Below are 27898 nucleotides of genomic sequence, written 5' to 3' on the forward strand. Positions count from 1 at the left end.
CCCACATAGCATGCCCTTGGCCACCCTGCTCCGATGTCCCCTGAGGAACTGAAGCACAGAAAATTAGAACGATAACCATGCTGTCCTGAGGGAGGACGTGATTAGGAGAATTCAAGCTTAAATCAGAAAGGAGAGATTTGGCCTATCTAGTTAGCTGAAATGTTTTACTTTGTATATTTATTGTTGCTACAAGGACACAAAAGTGAAGAAGGTTTGGAGCTCCAATAGGCAATCTATTGTATTAGAGTAGAGGGCAGGCCCGGGCTGTGTAACTTCTAGCCCGGGAACTGATGGACTCCTTGTTTTTATCTCTGAGGGACCAGAGCTACAGAATGGCCCCCCAGTTACCTCCTACAGCAGCCTGTCGGTCCCAGCCATGTCTCTTAGTCTCTTAAACTCTGACTGCCTCGCACGAAACTCTCCCTCATACTTTTTTTTTTTTTTAACCAATCATGGAATTTAGCTTCATGCAACAAGAAATATCTAAAACGGCCAGGAGCCAAACTCTGCTTGGTACCCTGAGAGCGAAGCTCTCCAGTTCAGGTGCATGTTCTGGTTCAAGTGTTAGCCAAATAGAAACCAGTGGACAGTTCTCCCAGGCTGTCTCCTGGGAGTCTGATACCCAGCTCCCTCCCAAGAGACAAGTTCGGGCTCCTTCCTGTTCTCCTGGGGGGGGGGGTGCTAATACCCCCCCCCCCTTTTACTGAGCATTTACTATGTGCTGCACAATGCTAAGCGCTCTGCATTAAGTCCTCACAAACATCCCATGGGCAGGTGCTGTAATTACCTCCATTTTTATAGCTACCCAGAGCTTCAGCTTAGCAAGGCTGGCTCACTTTCCCAAGGCCACATGCTAACAGCAATAGGGCCCCGTGGAACTTAAACCCACTGTTCTTCCTTAGGGGGTTGGGAGAGAAGCCTCAGGGAGCTCCAAGTTAACAAGAGGCAAGAAATGGAGTCTGGAGTGTTTGAGTTACAGGCTGAGGGCTCCAGGAAGATATCTCCCTAGAGGGACTTCCTTTTCTCCCCATTCATCCTAGGGTGGAGAGAAGCCACCAGAAGCTTCCAGGGTTTCCCCAGCATTGACACAAAAGCCATTCCCTGGAGGCTGATGGTCTGGGGTAGTTTTGCTTACTTGCTCGAGCCACCTTGCCAGCACCCTCTGAGAAACTCGCCCGACCAGTAGGGCACCTGTGGCACTACAGGCCGGCTGCGGAGGCTGTGGATCCACACCCTGTGAGGCTCCAGGACTTTCTGGGACGCCCCAGCTTGTAGGGCAACTGGGCTGGCTGGTACTCGGCGCCAAGGGCTTCCGAAGAGAAGGCAAAAGACAAAGGCAGTGTGGGTTTCCGAGATGGGCTTGCGGTCCCTCCCAGTTGTTGCAGTGACGGTGTGTGGCTCAGATGGTTCCTGTCAGACAGCACAGGGGCTGGCTGACCTCCTCTTGTCCTGAGTAGAGCTCTGGAAACATGGGCGATGTTAAATGTAACTGGGTTCATGTCAGTCACTTGTCTGAAGTCTCGTTTCCTGCCTCGTCTAGGACCAAACCCAAACTCCCTGCCATAACTTTCATCCATGCTTTCCAGAGTATAATGGTGTTCCGGGATGGGTACCCTTGGCTTCCCCTGTGTCTCAGCTGCTTGTGCTCCACCCCACATCTGCCAAGTGGGATCCGCTCCTTTGTCACTTAAGCCTTGATTTACAGCTTTTTACTTGTTTGTCGTTGGTCTGTGTGTCAGGAGATGAGGGCCCTGGGGACAGGGAGCGAACCTTTCTCATCAGCGCTTGGCAAGAGGTCCAGGGCACATTTGCTGAGTGATGGGCTTTGGAACCAGCGTTTAACAAGAACGCAATTGTATACGCTGTGGTGGCTCGCAGCTATAGTCCCAGCACTGGGGAGGCTGAGGCAGGAGGATTTCTGATTTAAGGATAGAGTGAGATACACAGCAGCTTTTAGGATAGCCTTGGCTACGTGAGACCTTGTCTTGAGAAAAAGCCCCCCAAAATAAAACAAAACGAAAGCTGAGAGCTATTGGTTAGATGGTGGTGGAGGATGGTCTGGAATATTGCAGGATGGGAAAACCATTCCAACACATCCCAAAGCCGCCTAGAGGAACAGGCGAGACTATTGACCTAACCAATTTTTCCTGGTCAAACATGCTCTGTGTGTGTGTGTGTGTGTGTGTGTGTGTGTGTGTGTGTTGGGCCGTGGGGACGGGGGGGGGGGGGTGGCGGTTGTGAGGAATGGGGTGGTGACTTTGAATCTAGTTGCTGCTCCTGTGACCTCTTGAGCAAAGTTGTTACTCTTTCTGGGCTTCATCTGTGAAACAAGAATCTCAGAGACCGAGGGTTAGAGAGCTGGATGCAGAAGCAGTGCATCTGAATGAAAATGGTCCCCTAGGCTCCTAGGGAGTGGCACAATGTCATAGGATTAGGAGGCGTGGCCTTGTTGGAATGGGTGTGGTCTTGTCCGAGGAAGTGTATCACTGGGGCGGAACCATTGAGGCTTCAAATGTTCAAGCCAGGCCCAGTGTCTGTCTCTCTCTCTCTCTCTCTGTCTATCTTCCTGCTGCCTGCAGATCCAGATGTAGAACTCTAGGCTGTCCTCCCAGCACCATGTCGGCCTGTATGCCGCCATGCTTCCTGAAGTGACAATAAGGACCAACCCTTGGAACTGTAAGCCAGCCCCTAGCAAATGTTTTCCTTTACAAAGAGAGTTGCCATAATTACAGTGTCTCTTCACAGCAATGGAACACTGACTAAGGCACAGTTACTTGGTAGGTAAATGGGTTCGCTTCGTTCTAGCCCCCCCCCCAGGAGACTCCGAATGTTCTAGGGTCAAGGTTGGAGCTGAAAGTGAGGGGGAGGGGACAACATGCATATCTTCAGTCGAGTAAGAGCCTGTATTTTTATTGTAACTGCTGCACCCGAAGCAGAAGGGGCTAGGCATGGGGTCTGTGTCACCAGGAAAGAGTGGCTCGGTCAACAGAGGACAGGGTCAGGGCCACTCCGGGCCACTTGCTCAAAGGGGAAAGGAGGGTGGTGGGATCTGGGGCTATGGCAAGACTGTATGTCCCAGTCTTAGCAGTGGGGTTGGCCTCTGGTAGTTAAGTTAATTTGTTCTTGTTTAAGATGGGACCTTACTACATAGCCCTTTTTGACCCAGAACTGCTATATAGACCAGGCTGACTTCAAATTCACAGAGCTCTGCCTTCTGGAATTAATTCTGGAATTAAAGGTGTGTCCCAAGACGCTCAGCCCCTTATCTTTTTTTTAAATGTTATTTATTATTTTTAATGGCTTTAAAATCAAGTCACTCCTAATTGGGGTGGGGGTGGGGGTAGTCAGTAGGTAACTGCCAGGCTGTCGCCAGCAATCACAGCAAAGTCTGTAACTCTGGCACTGCATGAGTGGCTTGCAGGTAGAGGCAGGAGGATTACTGTCTTTGTTGGCCATTTAGCTTGGCTGGAAACCAGGAAGCTCCAGGTTCAGTGGGAGACCTTGTCTCAGGAAGATGCTTCAGAGAGTGGCAGGCAGGATACCCAAGGTCCTCCTCTGACCTCTGAATGGGCATGCATTCAGACACCAGTGTGCAGGGATACACACATGCACACCACATAAATAAGTTCATTTTTTTAAAAAAGGTTCTTTGCACTAGCAAAACGTGATAAACACAACCACCAAATAGCCAAATAAAAGCAAGAAGGAAGAAAATTAGCCGGGATGGTGGCGCATGCCCGCTGCCCCAGCCCTTGGGGAGGTGGAGGTGTAAGGAAGAGGACAGGCAAGGTCATCCTTGGCTGCATAGTGAGTTTGAGGCCAGCCTGGGCTACATTGGGCTCTGTCTTAAAACAAAACAAAAATTATAATTTATTTATCTATTTTTGTGGTGTCAGGGATGGAATCCAGGATCTTGAGGAAGGCAAGGAAAGTTTTATCACTGAGCCACACCCCAGCCTTTTCTAGTTGATTCCGGATCTTGAATATGGGTGGAAAACTCTAAACAAAAAAATATAAACGTGTAGGTTTGAGCAAGGCTTCTGAAAAAATAACGACTCACCGTTGAGCAGGTCTTATGCACAAGCGTGGTTGACATCATGAGATCTTCCAGCATCAATGACTGCAAAAACAAACTACGGGGGAGGGAGGGTTCTGTGGCACCAGCGTTGACTACGGAGGTTGAGAAAAGGCCTCAGGAGACATTCCAAGGAAGGCGGCTGTGTGGGGGCTGCATGAGACCTGGGGATTGGAGCTATTTTATTAGCGAGGGTCTGAGGCTTATGGTCATCAGCGCCAGAGAAGCGGCTGGTGGAGTAACCTTTCTGTGGGGAAAAAAATGAACCTTGAACAGCAAAAGCAGATTTGGGATGCCTTGGGACCCTTTAAGAATTTAACTTAATCGTAACATTTAAAGCATTGAGGTTGGGGCCCCACTGGTCTAAAAGATCAGAAAACTTAACTCGGCTTTAGAGTGAGTGTGCATGTGTAAGTGTGTGTGTGTGTGTGTGTGTGTGTGTGTGTGTCCATCCATTTTCCTTTCTTTTAAACATAAGTCATTCAGAAAAAGAAATTCTAGAGACAAGAAGGTAGCATACATCTCTAGGCCTAGGTTTCAATCCTTTCCCCACCAGTGTGCCAGCTGTGTGTGTGGCTTTTGGTACGTGGACATATTCCTCCGAGCCTGGATGTTCTGAACTGAAGAAGATGGGCACTTGGGCTGAGAAACGTCCACAACACAAACTATGAAACATTTTGGGGAAACATTCACTGGATGAAGCCACTCTAGCAAAACCCTTTCGAGTTCTTAGCACCCCACCAGCCCCATGGTGCCCCCCACCAAGTCTGGGTTCGAGGGGTGTTCTCCAGGGTGAGCAAGCCACTTAGGCGCACATTAACTGAATCCTGCAATGCAGACTTCCTGGATCCAAGTATATGCAAAACACACACAAACACACACACACACACACACACACACACACACACACACACACAAAACCAAAAAACCAGCCAAACAAAAAAACAAAACAAAACCCCCAAAACAAAAAACAGAAGGAGGAAGGAGAGTTTAGTTCACCAGTATTATCACCGAAATAATCAGTAATAAGGGCCATTTAATATAATGTAGAAAGCCCTCAGAGGCAAGGGGAAGGAGGAATGGGAGGAGGAGCTGAGGGGTGGGCAGGAGGGGGGACTGGAATGTAAATTAAAAAAATATATTTTTTTAAAAGCTCCTTTCTAAGCAAGAGATGGGTCAGGATGGAAGTCAAGTGCAGCTGTTTGAGCCTTTGCCAGTGGTCTGATCTCACTAGAAAAACTGGAGTTAAACACAAGAAACTTCCAGATTCAGCGATCTGGAATTACCCACCGCCTCCTCTGCCGCTACCCCCTCCCTGTCTCCCCAGCCTGGGCACCTGGGTCGCTTGGTGCGTTTCCATGTGGTTGGGAAGTCAGCCGGCAGCCCTGGCGACTGGAGCCCTGGGAGACGGCAGCCACCTCTCGGGTTTAGCATTACGTCATCCCTTTAGACCCAAATTTATCTCGACTGCACACAGCCCCGCTGCTCCCGAGCTGCCGCTGACTTGAGAGCTTACGCACAAAGTTAGACAAGGCTGACTCACTGGGCAGAGCCAAGATTTTCTGTGGCTCTTCACGTTTCTGAGCCCTGGAGGAAGAGGAAGGGAAGAGGCTGCTGTCTGCATGTGGGAGCCGGGTGAGGGTGGAAAAATGGGTAACTGTTAATACAGTTGATTGCTAAGACCTCGGAACTCACGCTCCCTTGTCCAAACCTTGATTATCTGAAAGCCTTAAAGATTAATGCTGAAAGCTGTGCCTGCACGGTAAGCACTTTGGAGATTTAGAACACCAACAACCCCCGGTGTCCCTAACAATGACGATGGACTTGTAACTGAACTCGACCTTGCCTCCTTTCTCCGTGTCACCTGTCTGCATGCAGAATGATATGCTAATCAGCCTCCATGTATGCGTACATCACTTGGAAATTTCCATCTGCTGAACTGAACTAGCGATTGGAGGGGCAGGAAGGACCCTATGAGTAGAGAGCTTGGCTTTCCTCTTCAGAGACAGACTGTCCTCATCCTCCCTCGATTGTGGTAGAGCTGCCGGACTTTCGCAGTTTTCGAATGGAGAGGGAGAGGGGGAGGGTTAGAGGAAGGGAAACAGAGAGACCGAAACAGAGAGACTGACTTTCCTTACTGAGAGGGTGGAACTGGAGACTTGGGAACCTCTCAGCTCTGTAGACATGAAACTCTTGCTTTCCTGTTTTCCCAACCACGTTTGTAGTGCAAATTGGCTTCATCTGAACTATTGCAAAGCCATGGCTGCCTCTGGGCTCCCCCTGGCTAACACAGAGCTTGGGGCGTGTGTGTGTGTGTGTGTGTGTGTGTGTGTGTGTGTGTGTGTGTGTGTGTTGCTCGTGGATTGCAGCCTGCTCAATTGCAAACGGAAAAGCCTGGAGATTTCTGTACATGTATCAGCTGTCACTTTCCTCATGTGCAGGTGGCCTTTTGGGGACTCTTGTGGGGTCAGCTGGGACACCTGTCCAGCCTTTTTTTCACTGACCTTCTATTTGGTTCTGTACTGTGATCAACAAAACCAAAGGCATTTTTTTTTTTGGTTCTTTTTTTTCGGAGCTGGGGACCGAACCCAGGGCCTTGCGCTTGCTAGGCAAGCGCTCTACCGCTGAGCTAAATCCCCAACCCCCCAAAGGCAGTTTCAATTCATGGGTATGCTCAGGTTCCTCATCATCTCCCCACTGTGGGCCACACGGGTTTTACCTGTCAGTGGATCCTTTAGACTATCAGGCGCTGTGAAAGTGACTTACATTCCCAGGGCCCTTGGAATTTGCAGCTGGATACTTTAAAGAATTCTGCCAGTGGTGGTGGAAGTGAACTTTTAGACTCATAATCTGCTTTTTCTTCCTTCCCAACCGGACAAGGTCTCACAATACAGCCCTGGTTGACCTGGAACTCACTAATTCAGTGTGTAGACCAGGCTGGTCTTGAACTCCCAAAGATCTGTCTGTCTGTCTGTCTCCTGTCTTCCAGTGTGCTGGAATTAAAGGCTTGCACCAACACACCTGACCTTATATAGGTTTGACGTTCAACTAACAGTTGTTCTGAGTGGACGATGTTAGTTTTTTTGTTTCTGTTTTCTGGGACAGGGCCTTTCTGTGTAATTCTGGCTGTCCTGGAGCTCACCATAGAGACCAAAACTCATAGGAAACTGCCTGTATGTGCCTCCTGAGTGCTGGGATTAAGGGTGTGGAGCCACCACACCTGGCAGAGTGACCAATAAAAGAGGGTGGGGGTGGGGAGCAGAATTTCCTCCCACCTCTATCCAGTAATGTCCTTGGCTGGGATGGGGGTGGTTGTTACCAATACACAATGGGAAAACCCGTATAGCCTAGCCAACTCCTGAAAAAAGCAGTCCCTCTTTCAAAGTCTAGAGAAGTCCTCCCCACCCCCACTGTGGCCTGTGAATACTTACTTCTCCTTTTGGGTCTCCCTGAATTTGATGAACATCCATTTCTTAAATGTTGTGCCGAGTGTGATATTTAAAAGGGCTGACAGAATTTTGCAGCCTGTGATCTCACTGGAGATACTGCTCACTTTGAATGTGGAAAAAAGAGAGACCAAGGAGAGGAGAGAGGCCCTTAACATGTAGAACAAACCCCAGGATGTTCGTGACAGGGTAAGCGATCCATCCAGAGATAGATTTTTTTTTCTTCTTCAGTAGCCAATAACATGACCACAGGAAGGGAACACTGTCTCCTCACCGAGAGGTCTGTCATTTTGATCGTCCACCAGCAGGTCAACATAACCAGAGTGAGACAGGTTATGGCTCTTTTCCACAGCTGGGGCTCCTAGAGCGGGCAGCCCTTCCCCCAGATAGTTCTCAGTCAGTGGTGGTTTTGAGTCCCAGGGGACCTGTGACAATATCTGGAGGTATTCTGGTTGTCGTGCCCCAGGCTGGTGGTGAGCTACTGGCTTCTAGTGGGTGGATAGGGCTGCTTCTGAGGAGTCAACAGTGCGCAGAACAGAACCCAGCTCCAAGAAGGAACTATCAGGTCCCAAGTATCAGTAATGCCAAAGTTAAGACATCCGTTAGAAGAGGGACGTGGAAAGAGGGTGGTGGTTGGGAGCAGCAAGTGGCTGCTTTTGAGTGTGCTCTCTGCTTGTTATTGTCTCTGATGTCAGTTACACTTCAAGAGAGGAGAGCACAGGAGGAGCAACCATCGCCAGTAGAAAGCACTGAGTGATGGGATTATTTCATTTAGACTTCACGATGAAGCTTACTAAATAGGTGTTTCCTGGGAACAAGGAAGGCCCATGCCTGTTTCTCTCAGTACCGTCTACATAGAGTCTGGTCCAGTGCCTGGCATGTGTCTCAACATCGTGAATACATGGAAGAAATAAATTCATCTTATATGAGAGGGAAAAAAAAGCTTGGGGTCCACTATGAATACAATACCAAATCTTTACATCCTTTCCTTATATCATCAGAACAGGTTTTCTGTCTAAAAACACCAATGAGGCACGGAGGAAGAATACAGAGTGTCGAAACAGGGAAAGAAGGACCGAATGGACGTCCTCTCTGACTCTCATTAAATGATCTCATGTTTCTGAACTGCGACTTTTGTTCGTCAGAGTATCTGTGGTTCTGTCCTTATAAATAATGTTACTTTCCTCTTTTAGAGGGTGAGAGTACCCAGACACTGACGTTTCACAGGAAAGCAATAGATAGAGAACTCTAGGCCCAGAGCACCATCTAAGGAATGAGTCTCCTTGGGAGAAGACCCAAGTCTTTTCCTCAGAAGCAAAGTCATGTAAATTTTTAGTCTTGCCATTCTTGGAATCTGGAAAGGAAAGCCAAGGAAAGACTACATCTCCCAGAGGCCATCGCGGAGTGCTCCACGCGCAAGCGCATGGAGGCGGCCCCGTCCCTCGACACCCGACGTGTACTGGCTTGGGGGCGGGACTACATTTCCCATGGGGCAGCGGAAGGGGCGGGCAGGGGCGGGACCTTGTCGCTGCTCCGGTCCCTCCCCCGTGCTCGCGCGGAGAAGTAAACAAACCGCGCGCGGGCTGCAGGCGGCGCGGCGGGCGCGGCGGGCACGGCTAGGGCGGCGGAGAGCGCGCCGAGCCGGAGCCGAGCTGGCCCGCCCGCCCGCCGCACATGTCCAGGGTCGTCGTGGGACTGTAGCCGTCTGTGGCGCCTCCTGTCGGCCGGGGGCGGGAGCGCGGAGCCCATGGAGCGGGTGCGGATGATCAACGTGCAGCGCCTGCTGGAGGCCGCGGAGTTTTTGGAGCGCAGGGAGCGAGGTAACGGCTGGACGCCGTCGCTTCGACCACAGCCTCGGGCTCCGCGCGGGGAGTGCGGCGCGGCTGGCAAGGGGAGGTGCGCGCGTGTGTGTGGAAGTGCGTGCACTGGTGAGGGGGAGGCGCGCGCCCGCGCGCGGCAAGAGGAGCACGCGCGTGTGGGAAGAAATGTGCGTGCGTGTGAGGTGCACGAGCGTGGAAGTCCGCGCGCTGTTGGAGAGGTGGGTGCGCCGGGAGGGAGGTTTGCTCTGGAGTGCAGGTGAGTTCCGGAGTGGAGGCGTGCAAGAAGCTCGCGAGCGAGAGCAGGCGTGTGTGCACTTGTGCATGAGGTGTGAGTGGGAGCTTAGGCAAGGGAGAGGGGGCTTTAGGGGAGGACCGGTGGCTCTGGGCTGCAAGGGAAGGACTCTCCAGTCGCGCAGGGGCAGCTGCTGAACGGACCCGAGGAGAGGGCGGAAGACGCTGGACCAAGAGCTCTTGCAACTTGAGACCGCACTGGAGAGTGAAGGGGGTGGGAGCTGGGGAGGTGTGGGTGCAGGAGGCGGGGTCTGTACGAGCCCGGGGGCGGAGTGGAGTGGGGGTAATGCCGGCTGAAGAGCTGCGGGAGGGGCTCCCTGCTATTGTGAGCATGGGGTACAGTGAGATGGTGTTGCCTTGGAGGTGAAGATAGGTGGAGGAATAGGAAGACAGAGGAAGGAGTGTGAAGAGCCTAAATGCTGCTGTCAGGAGAGAGGAGGTCCTTACCGAGGCGTTGTGGTCAAAAGAGCTGGGGCACGCAAAAACGTTGAGGCTACAAAGGCACTGAAGAGGTGACTGTAGTTAAACCAAGGGTTTCGGATTGTTTTGTTTTGTTGGTTGGCTGGTTTTTCGGGACAAGGTTTCACTGTGTAGCCTTGACTGTCCTGAAATTTTATCTGTAGACCAGGCTGGCTTCAAACTCAGAGATCGACTGCTTTTGCCTCTGGAGCGCTGGGATCAAAAGCAACAACCACTACCACCTGGCTGGGGGGATTTTTTTTTCTAAGGCGAGTGAATGGGTGGGTAGCTGGTATTAGAAATTAGGATTTTAAAAGAGAATTCTTGGTACTGGAGCGATGGCTCTGCTGATAAGAGCCCTTGATACTGATTTGGAGACCCAGGGTTGTTCCCAGTACCCATATTGAGCTTTTTTTTGCAGCCTGTAACTCCAGTTCCAGGGAGATCCATGTTTTTTTTTCTGGCTTCCCAGAAAACATGCATAAATATACATGCTTCTGAACAGCTATGCACATGTAAAAAAAAAATAAACCTAAAGAATTCTCGGAGGAGAGGGTTTTGGAGAGGAGTGAGAAATTTGGTTTGGAAGAGTTAACGATACATTCTCTTGGCAGTGGGCTGGGTATGTAATTTTTTTTTCCTTTGGGTAGGGGCTTGCCGCGTAACCCAGGCTGGCCTTGGACTCGGCCTCCTGGGTGCTGGGGTTAAAGGGACGTACCAACCTTAGCTAAACAGTGGGATTTTATCTTCTAACCAGAGAGTAGGAACATTTTATCTTTTCTACTTAAAAAAAAAAAGTGTTACTACGAGGCCTTTGGATCTGTGGGTCTTTTTTTTTTTTTTTTTTTTTTCTTTTCTTTTTTTCGGAGCTGGGGACCAAACCAGGGCCTTGCGCTTGCTAGGCAAGCGCTCTACCACTGAGCTAAATCCCCAACCCAGTCTGTATTCTTCGTAAACTTTCTTTTCCCTTACTGTTTTTTAGAGTGTGAACATGGCTACGCTTCATCATTCCCCTCCATGCCGAGCCCCCGGCTACAGCACTCAAAGCCCCCACGGAGGTTGAGCCGGGCACAGAAACACAGCAGTGGGAGCAGCAACACCAGCACTGCCAACAGGTAGCAAGATGGCGGAGGGGGCGTGAGGGGGCGTGAGGGGACAGGCGTGGAGGGGCTCAGACTCCAGGCCTAATCCCATGGATCTGTTTTCTCTCTAACACCACCCTGGCTCTGTGTGCAAAAAGGGAATCTAACCCCACAGAGGCAACTGAAATTGTTCTTGCTGGTTAGTAGGGGGTCCCCATCACTAGAGGATGGTAAGTTGAGACTTGGTAGCTAGCCTGTGCCCATGCTAGCCACATGCTGAGAGTAATCTTGGATCAGCTTTCATTTTTCTCTCCAAGTTCAGGATAGTCCAAGAAGAATCTTTTAAAATTAGAAATAGCCCCGGCAAGATATAAAAGAGAATCAAGGGCTTTGTTAAAAAAATAAAAATATCGGGGCTGGGGATTTAGCTCAGTGGTAGAGCGCTTACCTAGGAAGCGCAGGGCCCTGGGTTCGGTCCCCAGCTCCGAAAAAAAAAAAAGAACCAAAAAAAATAAATAAATAAATAAAAATATCTAGCTATGTTAATGGGACTGGCCCATTTGTTAAGGAGGAGGGGAAGGACCCTGTTGTATAACATTTGAATCTTACTCAATGGAAAGTGGTCGGTATGGAGGTTTTAGCAGAAATAAAGAAGACTCCTTCCGGGATGGACTTCTTTTCCAGAACGTGCTTGTTCAGAGGAGCTGAGACGTAACTGACTTCCGCTTTTGGTAGAGTCTGGCTGATTTTTCAGTATTTTGATTCAAGGATTTGTGTCAATATGCAGTTTTCAAGAAACCTTAAGAGAAGGGTATTTTCCATTGATAGGAGGAAGTTAAAGGAGACCGTTCTTTCTCATCCAGGGACCACTGTTTACAGACTAAAAAGAAGGACTCATTTGGCTGGGATTGGGCAGGCTGTGGGGAGCTCCAGCCGGGTGCCTTAGGTTTAGGCAGTTGAGAGCAGAGTGTGTCATCCAAGCTCTCCCTGCAAAAAAACTTAGGCTCCTGTAGATAACAATTGCAAGTCACATGTTCAGATCTTTCCACGGCTCATTTTCACGTCCCTGGGACAAACTGAATTCATTCTCCCGTCTTTATTCGTGCCTTTAGAGCTGCCTGCCTTCTCAAGATCGCTTGGTATTTTTTAAACTTAAATTCTTAAATTGTAAAAATAGCCTTTAGTCTAATATGCTATATTTATTTGTGGGTCTAGATGATGTGTATGTATTTAAATACATACATAAATATATACATATATACACAGACACACACACAGACACACACACAGACGCATACACACACAAACATATACACACATACATGCACACAGACACGTGCACACACATGCATATACACACACAGACACACACACATATAATGACATACATTTAAAAGCATGTTTGATGATTCTGGTTATTTTGTTAGGAATTAAGTGTGTTCAAGAACTTATCTTTTAACCCATATGTAGATTTGTGGTAGTTAATTTTCTATTCCTTTGACAAACACCAAGGCTGCTTAGGGAAGACAGAATATATTAAGAGCTTCCTTACCGTTTCAGAGGGTGAGTCTATGACTATCCTGGTGTCTGGTGGCTCCAGCATGGCACTGGAGACGTAGCTAAGAGCTCACATCTAATCCACAAGCACAAGACAGAGAGAGAGAGATCTTAACTGAGATGGGGTGGGCTTTTGAAACCTTCAAGCCCAACCCCAGTGACACAACAAGGCCATGCCCCCTAATCCTTCCCAAACAGTGCTACCAGCGCGTGTGTGTGTGTGTGTGTGTGTGTGTGTGTGTGTGTGTGTGTGTGTGTGTGCGCGCGCACGCGCGCGCGCGCGCACACACACACACACAGACTTTTCTCATTCAAGCCACAATAAAATTTAAACAGTAAAAAAAAGTGTTTTGGTTGTTTTGTTTTGTTTTTATATGCGTGGACAGAGTGCCATTTAGGAAATGGTCTCAAGTGTTTGAATCCCAGTCTCCTAGAAGTCAGGTACATGACCTCAGTCCACTTCTCTCTGCCCCTTACTGTCATGTGTGAAATCAGGAGTTGTATTAGATACTCCCAAGATTCCTTCTTGCCCTGAGTGCCGAGTTGACAGCGTAAGGGCCTGGTGACCATAGGTGACTTCCTGTATAGCCCGTCAGTACACATGGCGTCTTACTAACGGCTTACAGTTAGCAGACATTGTAACTCCCTCGTGAGAAGGTTTTCCTCCCTTACCTTCTCTTTTCTTCCCCTTTTTTTCTTTTCTGGCTTGTTTTGTTTTGTTGTTTTTTTCCCCAGTGTTTGTTATTTATACTGGTTACGTAAGACAGATGGTGTACAGAAACTTCACTTACCTTATCATCTCAAAGGAGAGGTTACCAGCCATTCTGCCTGTGCTAGCTGAGTACCCCGCCACTGAGCCGTACCCAGCCTGACACTGACGTCCTAGGTTACCAATGCTGTGACACCACAGGTGAAGCAGTAGTTATCTTCCGATACTCTGGCATCTTGAAGATACAGTGGCTAACTTTCACAGTGATGGTCTCAGGTCTACTGTGATATCCCTGAAGCAGATGTTATTCTGTAAACTTACGTTGGGGGCTATTTGACTCATGACATATAAATCCCCTATTCTTTCCCCCCCCTAAATCTCAAAATAATATTTTTACAGAAGTACAAAGGGGAAAGAAATGAAAGATGCAATGTGGTATCATAAACACGCACCTTGAAAATGCTAGTGAGCTTGTCTGACAGTCGGGAGGTGGGTCCTGTAATGTATAATTATTCTTTAAATACAGGCTTGGTCTTACTGGAATCTTGGTCACAGCTCTTTGGCACACTTCTGAAAACTGAACTTGATGTTACTGCTCTTAGAGAAACTTGTTGCAGAAGACATCTGTCTCCTTGGGAGCCAGGAAGCTCAGAAGCTCAACATCGCTGTTTGGTTTCAACTGAAAAAAACTTCCAGGGCTAGATAGATGGCTCAGCGGTTAAGAGCACTGGCTGCTCTTCCAGAGGTCCTGAGTTCAATTCCCAGCATCCACATGACAGCTTACAACTGTCCGAAACTCCAGTTCCAGAGAATCCAACACTCTCACACAGGCATACATCCAGGCAAAACACCAGTGCGCATTAAGAAGAGAAGTCAAGAGCGATCATCTTTAAAACTAATAATGAGCCACTGATTGTGCCACACTAATTTATTCCTAGGTGTTTCTCAAATATGTCTTCTTATCTCTTGGCTCTCCTGAGTCGCCCAGGCTCAGCCTTCATCTGAACTGAACAAGTGTAGTGTGGTACCTTTCTCCCTCATGTACTTGCAGCTACGATCCTCATGAATTGCATGGGCTGGCTTTCTTTCCACGCCTCTAACATATCGTATTTCCTTCTACTCCAAGGCCTGTATGTACTCAGTTCTCCACTGGCAGTCACCTTCCTCCCTCCTTGCCAAATTATCCGTGTCTTCTAGCACTCCCCCTTCAGTGCTAACACCCTCGGAGAAGCCGTTCTTAATCTCTGACAGTACGTCAGGTCTCCGTGAGACAGGGTTACATTTTGTGTAAGCTGCCATCAGACTTGCTCTGAGGCCAGGCTGTCCTTGAACTCCTGACCTTCCTGCCATCTACCAAGTGTTGAGAATCCAGGCATGGGCCAATGTGATGGGCAGTAGATCTTTATATATCCCATGAATACATGTTCATCACGGTATAATATTCATTATACGTGCAGGAGTAGCAACATCCAATTGTTTCTAATATTTGTGGCACATTTGTTAGGCTAAAAATTCCATAAGGAAAAGGTTCAAGTGTCTTTTGCTTCCTTCTTTCTTCTCCCTTCTGTGTAAAGCAGAGTAGGTGATGCTCAAGAGTGGAGGATGGTCAGGCTCCGTGTTGACAGCCTTATAAGGAAACTGTATTTTGGTGTGTGTGTTGTGTGTGTTGTACCATAACACAGACAGGAGGAAAAACCAAGGCTAAAAGTACACCCTCTGCTTTGGCGAGTTCTTGTATGACGTTGTGTGGTCAGGCATGTTGAGAGTAATACATTGAGAAAGGTAAGCAGTGTGTAGCTTACGAAGATGACTCTTCCCACTTGAAACAGTGTGTTCTTCTAAACAAGTGTATGTAGTATGTATGTAGTGTATAGTATGTAGATTATAGAGTGTTAATATTAAACACTCACTGTCACCCCGTGTCACAGGAAAATGCTATCAAAAGAACTGTCAGTTTTGGCAAAAATCCTTGGTGTGAACCTGTGACAAATGGGCCGTTTGTTGCATTGTTAGGCTGAGCTGGAAAGAGGTCACTGACCAGGGCCCACTTGGACTTGTGTTGTTGTCGTGTGGATATTCAGGAATGCCGGAAAACCAGTGGAATCCCAGCTCCAACTGCTAACATTAAGAAATTAAAAAACAGCCCCAGATTCTCTCGTTTATAGGGCTTGCTTTGGTAATCTTTAAACACAAAGATTTTTTTTTTCATCCTACTATAGCTTTCTCTCCCTTCTGACTGTACTCAGAAGTTGGTAGTTTTTGAGAGAGAAGGAGCCTGACTTGTTATTCTCCCTTGGAGATAGGGTCTCATTAAATAGCCCTGGCTAACCTGGAACTCTGTAGATCACAGTGGCCTCCAGACCTTAGAGATGGCCTGCCTCTGCCTCCCGAGTGCTGGGGTTAAAGATGTGTGGCGTTATGCCCAGCGTGTTTAAAAGAAGATTTTTTTTCTTTTTTTTTTTTTTTTTTTCGGAGCTGGGGACCGAACCCAGAGCCTTGCACTCGCTAGGCAAGCACTCTACTGCTGAGCTAAATCCCCAACCCCTAAAAGAAGATTTTTAAAAATGTGATATTTTTTAAAAGGCAGATGTTTTGCCCATATGTACACATGTGTACCATGTGTGTGCAGTGTCTACAGAGGCCAGATGAGGGTATTGGGTACCCTGGAAGAACTGGAGCCAGCATGGGGCCAGCACTTATTAAAGGATCGTTACGGAGGATTTTTCTCAGTGGTAGTAACTTGTGTGTTTTGTTTCTAAGAATGTTCCTGATGTCTGGAGAATTGTGCGGAGACTTGCTTTTGTGAAATTCCTAGTTTTCAGATTTTAAAAATAGTTTCTGGGTCTGTGTGCCATAGAAACTCATCCAGTTTTAGGACACAAATGGCAGATTATTCACAGGTAAATTCTTAGTGATGTCAACGCTCTTTTTCAGTATTTCGGTAGCAAATGGATCCTTTGAAATTTGTTTTGTGTGTCTCACAGTAGACAAGCTAGGGTTTCCATTCAGTGCTTCATTGAAGCCCAAGTTTGCTCTTAGGTTTCAAAGACTTAAAAGATTATTTCTTGTAGATCAGTAGACTATAACATCTCCCTATTTAAAGAGATAACTTTTTTTTTTTTGGTCCAAATAGTAATCATACGACACAGAAGAGTACATATTAACAAGGTAATTCAAGGACTCATCTGAAGGAGTTCTCTGCTTTAAGTCGTATGTGGCCAAGAGACACTGTGAGTGATTTGCTTAAGACTGAGCTGTACCACAGGCAGTGATTAACTTTAATAATGTGGGGACAGGGCCTCTCCTAGACACTGAGTGCTGATCAGTAAAAGGCCGGTTCATAGATTCCCCAGTGTTATAGGCTGTTGCCTTTGCTCTTGCTGACCCTCCAAAACTTGATGGTTGGACCCTATTGCTGAAGATACCATAGACTTGAGACATAAGACCTGGAGAAATCAAGGCAATATTAACCTAAAAGCATCATGTCTACTGGTTAGCTCTCATAGAGATCTACAGGGTTAAATAAGCTCTACCAAGAGAGAAAAGTTAACAGTAGTCTTACTGAGCTGAGAGCCTTTCAAGCTACAAAAACGACTGGCCTAATACGATAGGTGCACATGTACAGTAGTGGCACGTGTGTTATGGATGTAACCAACCACTTATGCATTGGGTTCACAGCCCACTCCACAAAATTGAGCCCATGCCTGTTAACTGTGGCTGGGTAAGGCATAGACCCTGGGAGAGAACTTAGTACTAAGTCTGCTAACTGGACATCGTATTAAACAGCCTTCTTTCTCCAGTAGATGGCGATTAACACAGAGACCCACAACTGGTTTATATAGGAAGAATAAGAGACTGGAGTATTCAGTTCTAAATGGGACATCTGTATCAGATCCCTGAGTTTCAGTAACCATCTCAGAAAGGATGGGCAGAAAAAATGTAAAAGCCAGAGGTAGTAGACATCTGCGGTGGACATGTGAAACTTGTGTTGGGCTGCAACTACATGCGTAAGACCTGCACAGGATCAAGCTGGCCAGAATCTAAGAACAGTTGGGATCGAGGAAGGGATCAGAAGTTCCATTCCTCTCTGAGGAGCTATCAGCCCTGCTAGGGAAAGAAGTCCATTTTTCTCAGGGATTCTGGCTCTGAGAGGCCACACATTCTCTAGTAGATAGTCCCATACCCATGCCCAAACAGGTAGCTGTAAGTGGATTTAGAAGACACTAAATTTAAAAAAGAAGGAAGGTACATGAAGTTGTGAGGGGAAGTGAAGCAGTGAGGCTGGAGGACTGGGGATGGAGGTAGATTTGATCAGAGCACATTATAGGCAGGTATAAATATTAGAGCTTTTAAGGCCACATGTGTCCATCATGGGAACCTGGAAGAAGGGACTGTGATCTCAAGAAAACTTTCTTGCCTTGATTTCTTCTTAGAAATGAGGCAGCATTGTCTCCTTCCTTTTTGATACACTTCTTTATTTCTTCTGGTAGGGATAGTTTTCCAAATATTAATCTAATGAAAGAGATTCATTTGATAGCACATGGTTGACAAACTATATTTCCAGTTTCTGTTTAGGTTGTTACAGAACTAATGTAATTTAAGCATGTATTATAGAACCTCTCTCTCTTCTGCCTATCTTTTTTTGGTCCTGTGTTTTATGTTTCGATTTGCTGTTGTCCTGATTTGTTCTTGGTTGCTGTGATAAAGCACCATGACTGAAAGCATTGTGGAGAAGAAAGAGTTTAACAAGTTGTAGTCCGTGATCGGGGAAGTCAAGACAGGAGACGGGGGCAGGACTGAGGCAGAGACCATGGAGGAGCGCTGCTTACTGGCTTGCTCAGCTCACTTTCTCTACAACCCAGGATGACCTGCTCAATGTTGACACTACTTCCATATCAATCATTGATCAAGAAAATCCCCATTGACTTGCCTACAGGCCAGTCCGATGGAGGCATTATCTCAGTGGAGGTTGCCTCTTTCCAGATGAACCCAGTCTGTCAAGTTGGCAAAAACAAAGTAACCAGTCAGCTAACCAGCCAACCAGCCAACCAACCAGCACATCTCTATTTAAAAATATTGACACATTTGCCCTCTTTGAATATGTAGATATATTTGTTTTTTTACATAGATACACAGTATTTCTGTTCTCATGAAACTTACTATCTAATGACAGAAATAAGCATGAGAATTTATTTCAAAATATGATGAACTTTGTAACAGGAAAAACAGAATCCAGTGAGGTATACATCAGGGCCTGATGATAAATCCCGAGGGAGGGCTTCATGGTTTGGAACCTATCATAACCTTACTCTCCCCCCCTGACCTCCCCAACCACCAAGCTGAGGACTGAACCCAGGGCCTTGCCTAGCAAGCGCTCTACCACTGAGCTAAATCCCCAACCTTGGCAGCCTTACTCTTAAATAAAAGTTTTCACACAAGGATATGTTGTGTGCTGCATTCCCTCCCCATCCCTGCCTACTTTCCTTCCCCATCAAGTTAGTACCCTCTGTTTGCCTAGACAGGTTCACGTCTACTCATACCATATATAATTTAATGCGTGTGTGTGTGTGTGTGTGTGTGTGTGTGTGTGTGTGTGTGTGTGTGTGTATTGACAGTGTATAACAGCTATACAAGGGAAGCCATAAGCCATACTGGTGTTTCTGAAACTGGCTTAGTTCCGTTAGTGTGATATCTGCAGTTATATCTGTTTTCCTATAAAATTTCCATCTTCCTTCATGGCCCAAGAAATTCTGTTGCTTGAACATTTTCTCACGTTTGCCTGTGACACCTTAAGCTACTGTAGGAGGCTCTGCTTTGCGCGTACTGTAGTTTATTAAGCCAGTTGTCTCGATGACATTCAGACAGTCAGAGGTGTGTTTTGTCATTCCAGGCAGAGCCGAATTCCGCTGTACCTTTGATATTTCATGTTTGTTATAAACATGAGAATTTAAAATTACGTGCCAGCGGAGGGTGCGTTCAAGTGGTCACAGAGGTGCGCGTCTGTATTACCAGCACTGGGAAGGCTGGGGCAGGGTGATTGTGAATTTTAGGCCAGCTTTGGCTACACAGTTAGACCCATAGCTCAGAAAGAAAAAGGAAAAAGAGGTAGGCTCTGCCTTATAAAAATAGCAATTATTACCATTTGCTTGTAATATGATAGCTGTGCATTTACAAAGTCTGTCACACATGTATCTCTCATTGTTTTGATTTCAGAGAATTGTATGAGGTGGATTCTTTTTCTTTTCTTTTTTTCTTTTTTTTTTTTTTTTTAAGTAATTGGACTTGTAGTTTGGGCATTCCTAGGTATAACTAGAGGATGAATTCAAGGCCTAAGATTTGTTTCTCTAGGATTAACAAAGACATTTTTAGTAATAATTTACCTGACAATTAAGACTTGGTGGCTCAAACTTGAGTCAGGTCAGCATTCTGCTTTTCTGTCCGAAGCCTGGATCATGTGGTCTGGGGCTGATGTCATGGTGCCGCCCACCAGTGCTGTTCTAAGCCTTTATAGTTTATTTTCTTGTTAACTAGTGAAACTAAGGTCTTGTCTTTGTTGAGTCAAAATTTGATAAAGCTGTGGATTATCTTGCATTGTGAGTTTAATTAAAGAACCAATCTAGTAAATCTTTGAAGGCCCTCTGATAAAAGAAATTTCAAGGTCATATGCAGTAAGTTTGCCGTGATATTAAGAAGAAAAGTGAGATTTTTGGGTGTTTGATTTCGACCCCCCACCATTGTCCTGCCAACACATAGAATTAAGAGATTTTCAGCCTTTCCAAAAACTGACCTATGTGTTCTCATCCACTGGATGTGGTAAGATTATAATGTTTGATCTTACTCTGGCCCAGGCTGTTCTAGAACTTGAAGTTGTCCTCCTGCCTCAGCCTCCCACATGCTGGGATGACAGGCATATGTCACCACACTGGCAGCAGTATTCTCTCTTTAACATGTTTCCCAACTAGTTGTCCTCTGAGCACAGTGTCTGTTTTGTGTTCGTTGCCGGGATGAAATACTTCGACAGAGTCAGCTTAGGAGAAGTGTTGGTTAGCCTGACTCACCGTCCAGTCAGTGCAGAGAGGCAGCCCAGCAGGGCCACAGGCAGGAAGCCAGGGATCACGTGGATGTGCACAGATGTTTACGTCTCCACTCTCCAGCAGTGCAAGAATCACCTTTTTAGGCAATGATGCCTTCCCTCATTCAGGGTGACTCTCCTGCCTCAGTTAGCACAATTTATAAAAGCCTTCCTATAGGCCAGCCTAATCCAGAGAGTTCCTCATTGAGACTCCTCCCTTCCCAGGTGACTCTGCTTTAAGTGAAGTTGACATTCGGAACCAACTTTTGCAGGGAGACTATATTCCTGAAGGTAAAGAAAAATGGTCGGCTCTCGTTTTCCTACAGAGTCATTGTCGATTGGGGATATTAACGTGAAAGCTCCAATCAAGTGTTCTTATCAATTCATTATCATAGTAATCCTGGGATTCTTTACAGAAACCAAGATTGACCTATGTAAAATAGAAATGTTTTATAATCTGTGGTACTTATCTAAAAATGTAAGTGAGTATGTGGCTAGTTTCCTTCTTACTGTATTACTGTTTTTTAATAGAAGGTCTCACTGTGTAGCCCTTGACTGACCTGGAACTCTCTATAAGGACCAAGCTGATCTGTAACTCAGACGTGCTTGCCTCTGCTTCCGGAGTGCTGCATTAAAGGTGTGCACCACCACAGCTGGCTATTCTTGTTTGTATGAGCATTTTCCCCACATGCATACGTGCGTATGTTTATATGCCCTTGGGTGACACAGAGGTATCTGATCCCCCTGGATAGCTCACAGAGGGCTGTGAGCTTTTATGTGGGTGCCGAGACCTGAACTCAGGTCCTCTGTAAGAGCTGCAAGTGCTCTTAACCACTGACCCGTCTCTCCAGACCCTGCAGTTCCTTTTCCTTCCCTTTTCTTTTTCTGTGATAGGTCTGGAAATGAGTCCTACCCTATTTCCTTCTATCCTAGGTCAGTGTGAGATGAGCTCAGTGATGGGAGAACTCTGTAATTTTAGAGTATTTATATTCCTAGTGTATATAGATACTCAGTAAATACTGAATGTTGTTGTGTACATGACGGAAAAATGTTGAGACTTTATTAAGAAGACTGCTGGAGAAACTTGGGCCTACTTGATCGCTTTATGTGAAAGAAATTTAGAAATGTTTTAAAAATCTTCATTTTAATTTTCACTTTATTTTTAGTTTCTAAAACTCATTGGGATAGTTTTCTTCTCTTTTTAAACATTTGAAATCTGAGGCAGAGACAGGAAGATTCTAGGGCTTTGCTGGCAAGCCAGTCTGGACAAATTCTAGTCACTGATAGACCTTGTCTATCAAGTATCTATCAGAAGTTGAAAAGCGATTGAGGAAGGTACCCTGTGTTGACCTCTGGCCTTCATGTGCACATATGCACAGACACACGCACACAGACAGACAGGCAGACAGACCACTCACAGTCTGAAACTCATGTTGCCAGGAATAGCTGGGTGTGTTACTTAACTCATTTCTGTGACCCAAGAAGAAGCCAATGTGAAGGAAGAGGAAATGATTTTGGTTCACAGTTTGGGGTACAGTTCTTCAAGGTGGAGAAACGGGGTATCAGGGGCCTGAGCAGTGAGGCATGTGTCTGCAGGTACAAAGCAGAGAGAGATGAGTAGCAGTGCTCTGCCGGTGAAGACCCCACCCTACGTACTGGGACCACATACACTTAGGATGGGCCACCCTGACTCAGTAGTGTCCTCCAGGTGATCCCTCATGGACAGGCCTGGGAATTTACCTCCAAGCAGTTCTACATTCTGCCATTTGACCATTACTAGAAACCACCACATGGAGTGACATGTTTGCTTTAACCTTTCAACAAAACATTTACCTACTGAATACCAGTGTGCCCCTCCCTTCCTGGCCACGTCCATATGCGTCAGACCTAGCTGGTGTGCAGTCCTTGCTCACTCACTTACAGACGAACAGTCCCGGCCTGTGATTCAAAGTCACTGAGAAGCTGGAAGCAGTCGGCATGTCCAGCAGCCAGCCCATCGGCGGTTAAGACAAGGATAATCACAGGGGGTGGCTGTAATTACTGTCTTGGTTGTAGGCTTGGATATTGTGGAGAAACATGAGGCCCTTCCCCTGCAAAAGTTTACACAATTCAAAATTTATCATCTTTAACGTCTTTTACTCCCTTCCATAAAATACTATATTAGATGTATATTCAGTGAAAACATAGACAAAAAAGTAAAACATTTAAAAAAGTAAAAGCTGGGAGTTGGGGATTTAGCTCAGTGGTAGAGCGCTTGCCTAGCAAGCACAAGGCCCTGGGTTCGGTCCCCACCTCCGAAGGAAAAAAAAAAAAGAAAAGAAAGTAAAAGCTGGGTGTGGTCCATAAAAATCAATAAAGGGTGATATAAATAAGTATACTTTGAAGTTTTGCTCCAGTGATTCCTAGCTTTCCTTGTCATCCCTTTTTGAATATAGACTTCAGAGACCCTCCCCTCTACCATTTTATATATATATATATATGTGTGTGTGTGTGTTCGATAACAATGTTTTATATATTATATTTCACATATGGATTACACTTTAAGTTTCGAGAGAGAAGACACTTCTGGCTTCATAGGTTATCCCTACTTCATTGCGTGAGCGCAGCATTCATCAGGTCCTTGAAGGTTTAGGACGCCAGTGAAGTAGGTGAAGATTGGCTGATTAGTTAACCATGATATGTCTTCCCCAGTCTGGTGACGGAGGCTTCTGTTTTCCTTTTTTGCCAGTGATCCTTCTGAATCAAATGTGGCCATTTTGTGCGGGTTTGATCCTCTCGTCAGTCCCTTAAGAGTCCCCCATGTGTTAGAGTTACATTATAATCAGAAAACACGGGGGTCTAGAACATCTGAGTGGAAACGTTGTAACTAATGTTTTGTGACACATGGGAAGGGCTTGGCTGTGCACACAGCTGTCAAAGGGTTGTTGGGGATCTCGTGTGAGTGCAGTCGGTTCATCCCTCGTTTACCGTTTGAACCACTGTATCTCTGTGTACACATCCAGGCATCTCTCTGTCTCATACTGCTGAACCTTGTCCCGTCTGCACAGTTGGCCAAATGACTAGGTGGCTTCGGTCGCTTGTCTTTCAGTTTCTCTTTTCCTTGTTAGGGTTATTTACCTCATCTCCAGGTGAATTTCACGGGTTACTGAATGCCTGTCAAATCGTCTTGTGCAGTATATTTAACAGTGTTTAGAGTAGGTTTTTTGGTTTGTTTTTTTTTTTTTTTACATTTTTTTCTTTTTGTATAATGAAGTTACTGGGGCTAGAGATGTGACTCGGTGGTTCAGTGTTGGCTGTTCTTCCAGAGCTCCAGGGTTCCAAGTTCTAGCAGCCAGGTGGCAGCGGGCGATGGCTCACAACTCTATAATTTCAGTTCCTGAGGATCCAATGCCCGTTCCCAGCCTCTGAGGGCACTAGGCACACAGGTGGTATCCAGACATACATGCAGGCAAAACACCAATACACATAAAATTAAAAAATAAATAAAAGCCTAGACAGGGTAGTGCAGCCTGTAACTAGCATTCCGGAGGCTGAGGCGGGTGCTCGGGGGTTTCAGGCCAGGCTGGGCTGCATAACGAGACCACGCCTCAAAACAGTTAGGACCTAATATCTCCTGACTGCCATGTGCCAGGTGCTTTTGCATTTTTCTCCCTCAAGTTCTCACTGTAACCTAGCAAGGCATGATGATATTTGACTTTTATAAATTGGAAAGCTGCGAACCAGGTTGAGTAATCTGTCCCAAAGCTTGACAGCAGCCGGTGTGAGTGTCAGAGTCAGTATAGAGCACAAGGCTTTGCTGTCTGACACTGGGTCTGCGTGACTTCTGTGCCTCACCAGTCCTTGGTGTTGCTCGGGGCCTCACAGCTCTCCTTGCTTCCCTGACCCTTCCAGTCGGCTCCAGACCTTACTGAAACCAAGCCTATTATGTAAGCCCCAAATCAAAGCCGCCTCTTCCCCAGACATTCTCAGTAGCCCCACTCAGAAGTAAAGCCCGTGATCTTTTCACTCCCGAGACAGTTTGCCTTTTCTATACAAACTTATTTTACCTTTCACTATAACGACTCCTGTACATGTGAACTTGCCAGCCAGACGCTCTTTCGCTCCTTGTAGTCTGAGTCTGTGTTGAACACAGAGAGCATTCAGTATTTGCTGACTTTAGTATACGTAAAAGCTAAACAAAGTAGGAGTAAACACCAGAAGAACAAGTTAGTGTGCTCGAGATCGTTGTGTTTCTTGTCATTTGGGAATCTTGTAAAACCCGTGATGGTGCAGCTAGACGTGTGTTGTGTGTTTCCTGTGTCAGTGAACAGGGTGGGAGTCTTAGCTTTTTTTTTTTTTTTTTTTAATAAGACAAATAATAAGTGTGTTCAGGAGAGGCAGAAGGGACCTGCTGTTTTAATTTTGCTCACAGTGGTGGGTCCGATTATGCTCTTTTGGTCCTAGCTTTTTATAATAGGTTCGGTATAATGTTGGAATTCCGCTGCTGGTTATCGTTGAACATATTATCCTTTTGCATTTAATGGCGATCAGTGGTATTTCCAGATCGTTTAGAATAGGTTTATGGTAAACTAGCATCCACTTTTCTATAAACATCTTGCTGCCGATCATGCACCGTGGAATTTTACAGAGATCGTCTCTTACTCGCGATTTACCCGCTGTCAGCTTTGGTTTTAGAGAAAGGCGACGAAACCCAAACTCGCTTGTCAGGAGTGCACAGGCAATCTCACCGTTAATTTTGAAGGATTTTATTTTTTTTTTAAGTTAAATTTCCAAAATGCTCCTTTTGGGGGTGCTACTGAGATTGCCTTTGCTGTGTAAACCCGTGACGTGAGTTCAGTTCCCGGAACGCACATAAAGATGGAGTGAGTCTCTGGTCTCCACGTGCACCGTAGCACGTGTGCTCACACATGGACACACGTGTAAATACTAACAGTGAATAAGTAATTAAATATGCTGTTGTCCTTTTGAACTTTTCTGCTTGAGCATTTCACGCAAACAAAAACAATCTGAACTTTTAATAAACAGACTGGCGGAGGTTTCATTGTAATTTATTCCACTTTAAGCTCTGGTGGCCGAGCTACAGGTTGCGTGGTTTATAGTTTGTTCTGCCTGGATTGTGCATACGTTTGCTGCTCATTTGGCTGAATTCTTAAGACTTCGTAAGACTCTTCTCCTTTTTTTTTCTTTTGAGGGAGAAGTGCTTTTATTAGGATAACTTTTTAAGATGAGTTTCTGTGGAACTTTGTGAGATTGCCAATAAAGCAAAGGCAGGCAGACAGACAGACAGACAGACAGACAGACACTCAGCCCTCTGGCTGTTGAACTCAAGACAATAGGTAAATTCTCACAAGTTGTGGGGCTCATAAAAATCCTTCCTTGTTAAGGTTTGTGAATCTCACCTTAAACATTGATGGATTGGGGGATACAATTCCAGCAGTCTGTAATACAGCATTCTGAAATCACTCGGCATTGACAAAGATATGTAAAATGATATGGGTGGGGGGGTTGCGGCTCAGCTTCGAGTGCTTACCCAGCATGCACCAGTGGGTTCAGTCCCAGCAGCACATAAAATCAGACGTAGTGGTCACATCTGTCATCCCAGTCCTTGGGAGGTAGAGGCAGGAGAACCAGAAGTTTAAGGTCATTCTCAGCTACACAGTGAGTGTGAGGGCTCCTGGACTCTGTAGTAAACACATGGGTGCACACACGCTGTAGAATGATCAAAGTTTTAGTTCTAACACTAGGAACACACTGTCCTTACCATAGTCATGTTTTTAAATTCTGGATTATTGCAACAGTAGCACATTTGCTTCAGGGAACTAGTGTAACAATTCTGGTCTCGACAGTGAGCTCATTGTATTTTGCTGTTCGGTGTAAGTTTGTTAGCCCTTACAACAGTGATTAAAGTATAACTTTACTCAGATGAATGAATGTAGACATGTGTATGTTGTATTGTTAAATTCACTGTTGTGAATACTACTAAGGCTGGTATGCCTTTCTGTAACCTTATCAACAAACTTGGCTAATGCTTTTTCCTTCTTCTTCCTCTTTTAGATCTACACACAATGAGTTGGAAAAGAATCGGTGAGTCCATAATGACGTGTAGCTGTAATTTGTTTGAAAGCAAACTTACCATTCTGTGTGGGAAATTAAAGTGATTTGTAGTGAATATGCAGTTATTTTATTTCTAAGATACATAGCTTATCAGGATTGTGACACATTGTATTTTCTGGGGAAAAAAGGTTTAAGGAGTAAAACATCTACTGAGCTCATTTGAATTTGAGTTTATGGGGTGGCTTCCTTTCTGTCTTTAAGAATGGATTATCTATGATAATGGCTTAAAAACATGGATTTACTAAAAGGTTAGGTTTCTGGATTAGGTAATAAATGTCACAAACTTGAGTCATTGGATCTTTGCAGTTTGCCTACTCATTCATTCATTCATTCATTCATTCAGCGAATGCTTATCAATTATGAACTATAACATCTCATTACCAGATATACCAAGTAGTTTGCATAGAAAATAGGAGAATGTTTAAGGTCATGCGTGTCCCTAAGGAGCTCGAGTTTTGTGGGTGAGAACGTGTTGGCTATGGTAATGGAGAAGCAGCGGGCACTAAGATTGTTTTGGAAGCCCACAATTGTCCTTTGAAGAGAGTCTTGGAAGACTGCAGGACCGTGAGTGGGCACTGTATCCTTAGACAACAGCAGGAGGTCCAATATGCTATCACAGATCAGAGCATCCTCAAGGCCCAGCAATGCAATGGAATAAAACAGAATAAAATCCTAGAGCACAGAGTACCAGGCATGGCGTCCCACACGGAAAATTCCCACCTTTGGGGACCCGAGACATAAGAGGAGTTTGAGTTCAAGGTTAACCTGGACTACGTAATACGGTCAAGACCAACCTGGCCTATTGCGAAGCAGGGTCCTGTCTCAAGAGCAAGCGAGGTGAGAGCCATGACTCAGCAGCCAGCAGTGCCTGCTCTTCCCGATAGTCCAGGTCCAGCCCCCGGCATCCACATGGCAGTGCCCGTCACCAGTAACCCCAAGTTCAGGGGACCTGAAGCCTTCTGCCGACCTCCCAGGGAACCAGGTACACCCATGGTTGCGTATACACACATGCAGGCACAACGCTCCAACACGAAAATAAAATAAAACCAAAAGAAAATTAGAATATATCTTAGGAGGGCCACATGGGTTAAACACTGATAAAGGTGAATTTTATAATCACTTCATCTAGATGAATGTGGCTCTTGGTAGGTCTCCATTAGAAACCTGGCAAAAAAAGCTTTCGACACGGGTAAAGAGGCTGTTTAGTACTGTGGGTAAGAACTTTTAAAGTCTCCAAGGAAATTTCCTTTATTAATGCATCTTACCTCTGACT

The 27898-nt window shown here is 46.0% G+C and overlaps 1 protein-coding gene and 1 long non-coding RNA gene across 6 annotated transcripts in view; one reads left to right on the plus strand and one right to left on the minus strand.

The window, feature by feature from the left end:
• Mxi1 (MAX interactor 1, dimerization protein) overlaps positions 1-27898 on the plus strand; it is a 59542-nt gene that overhangs the window by 9933 nt on the left and 21711 nt on the right. The window contains 3 exon segments of one of the 4 annotated variants that reach the window (NM_013160.3): positions 9082-9341; positions 11074-11206; positions 26566-26595. In NM_013160.3, coding sequence (NP_037292.2) covers positions 9269-9341; positions 11074-11206; positions 26566-26595 — 236 coding nt within the window. In that variant the 5' untranslated portion in view covers positions 9082-9268. 4 annotated transcript variants of the gene reach the window in all.
• LOC108349710 (uncharacterized) lies at positions 146-5509 on the minus strand. 2 transcript variants are annotated; one of them, XR_015653587.1, is made up of 3 exons: positions 5412-5509; positions 4061-4239; positions 146-1461 (listed from the first exon to the last, which is right to left on the minus strand). It is a non-coding gene; the product is annotated as an uncharacterized LOC108349710 (long non-coding RNA). The 2 variants fall into 2 exon arrangements; XR_015653581.1 differs by having other exon boundaries at positions 4061-4322.

This window comes from Rattus norvegicus, chromosome 1, assembly GCF_021556685.1.
Source record: "Rattus norvegicus strain SHRSP/BbbUtx chromosome 1, alternate assembly SHRSP_T2T, whole genome shotgun sequence".
Lineage (NCBI taxonomy): Eukaryota > Metazoa > Chordata > Mammalia > Rodentia > Muridae > Rattus > Rattus norvegicus.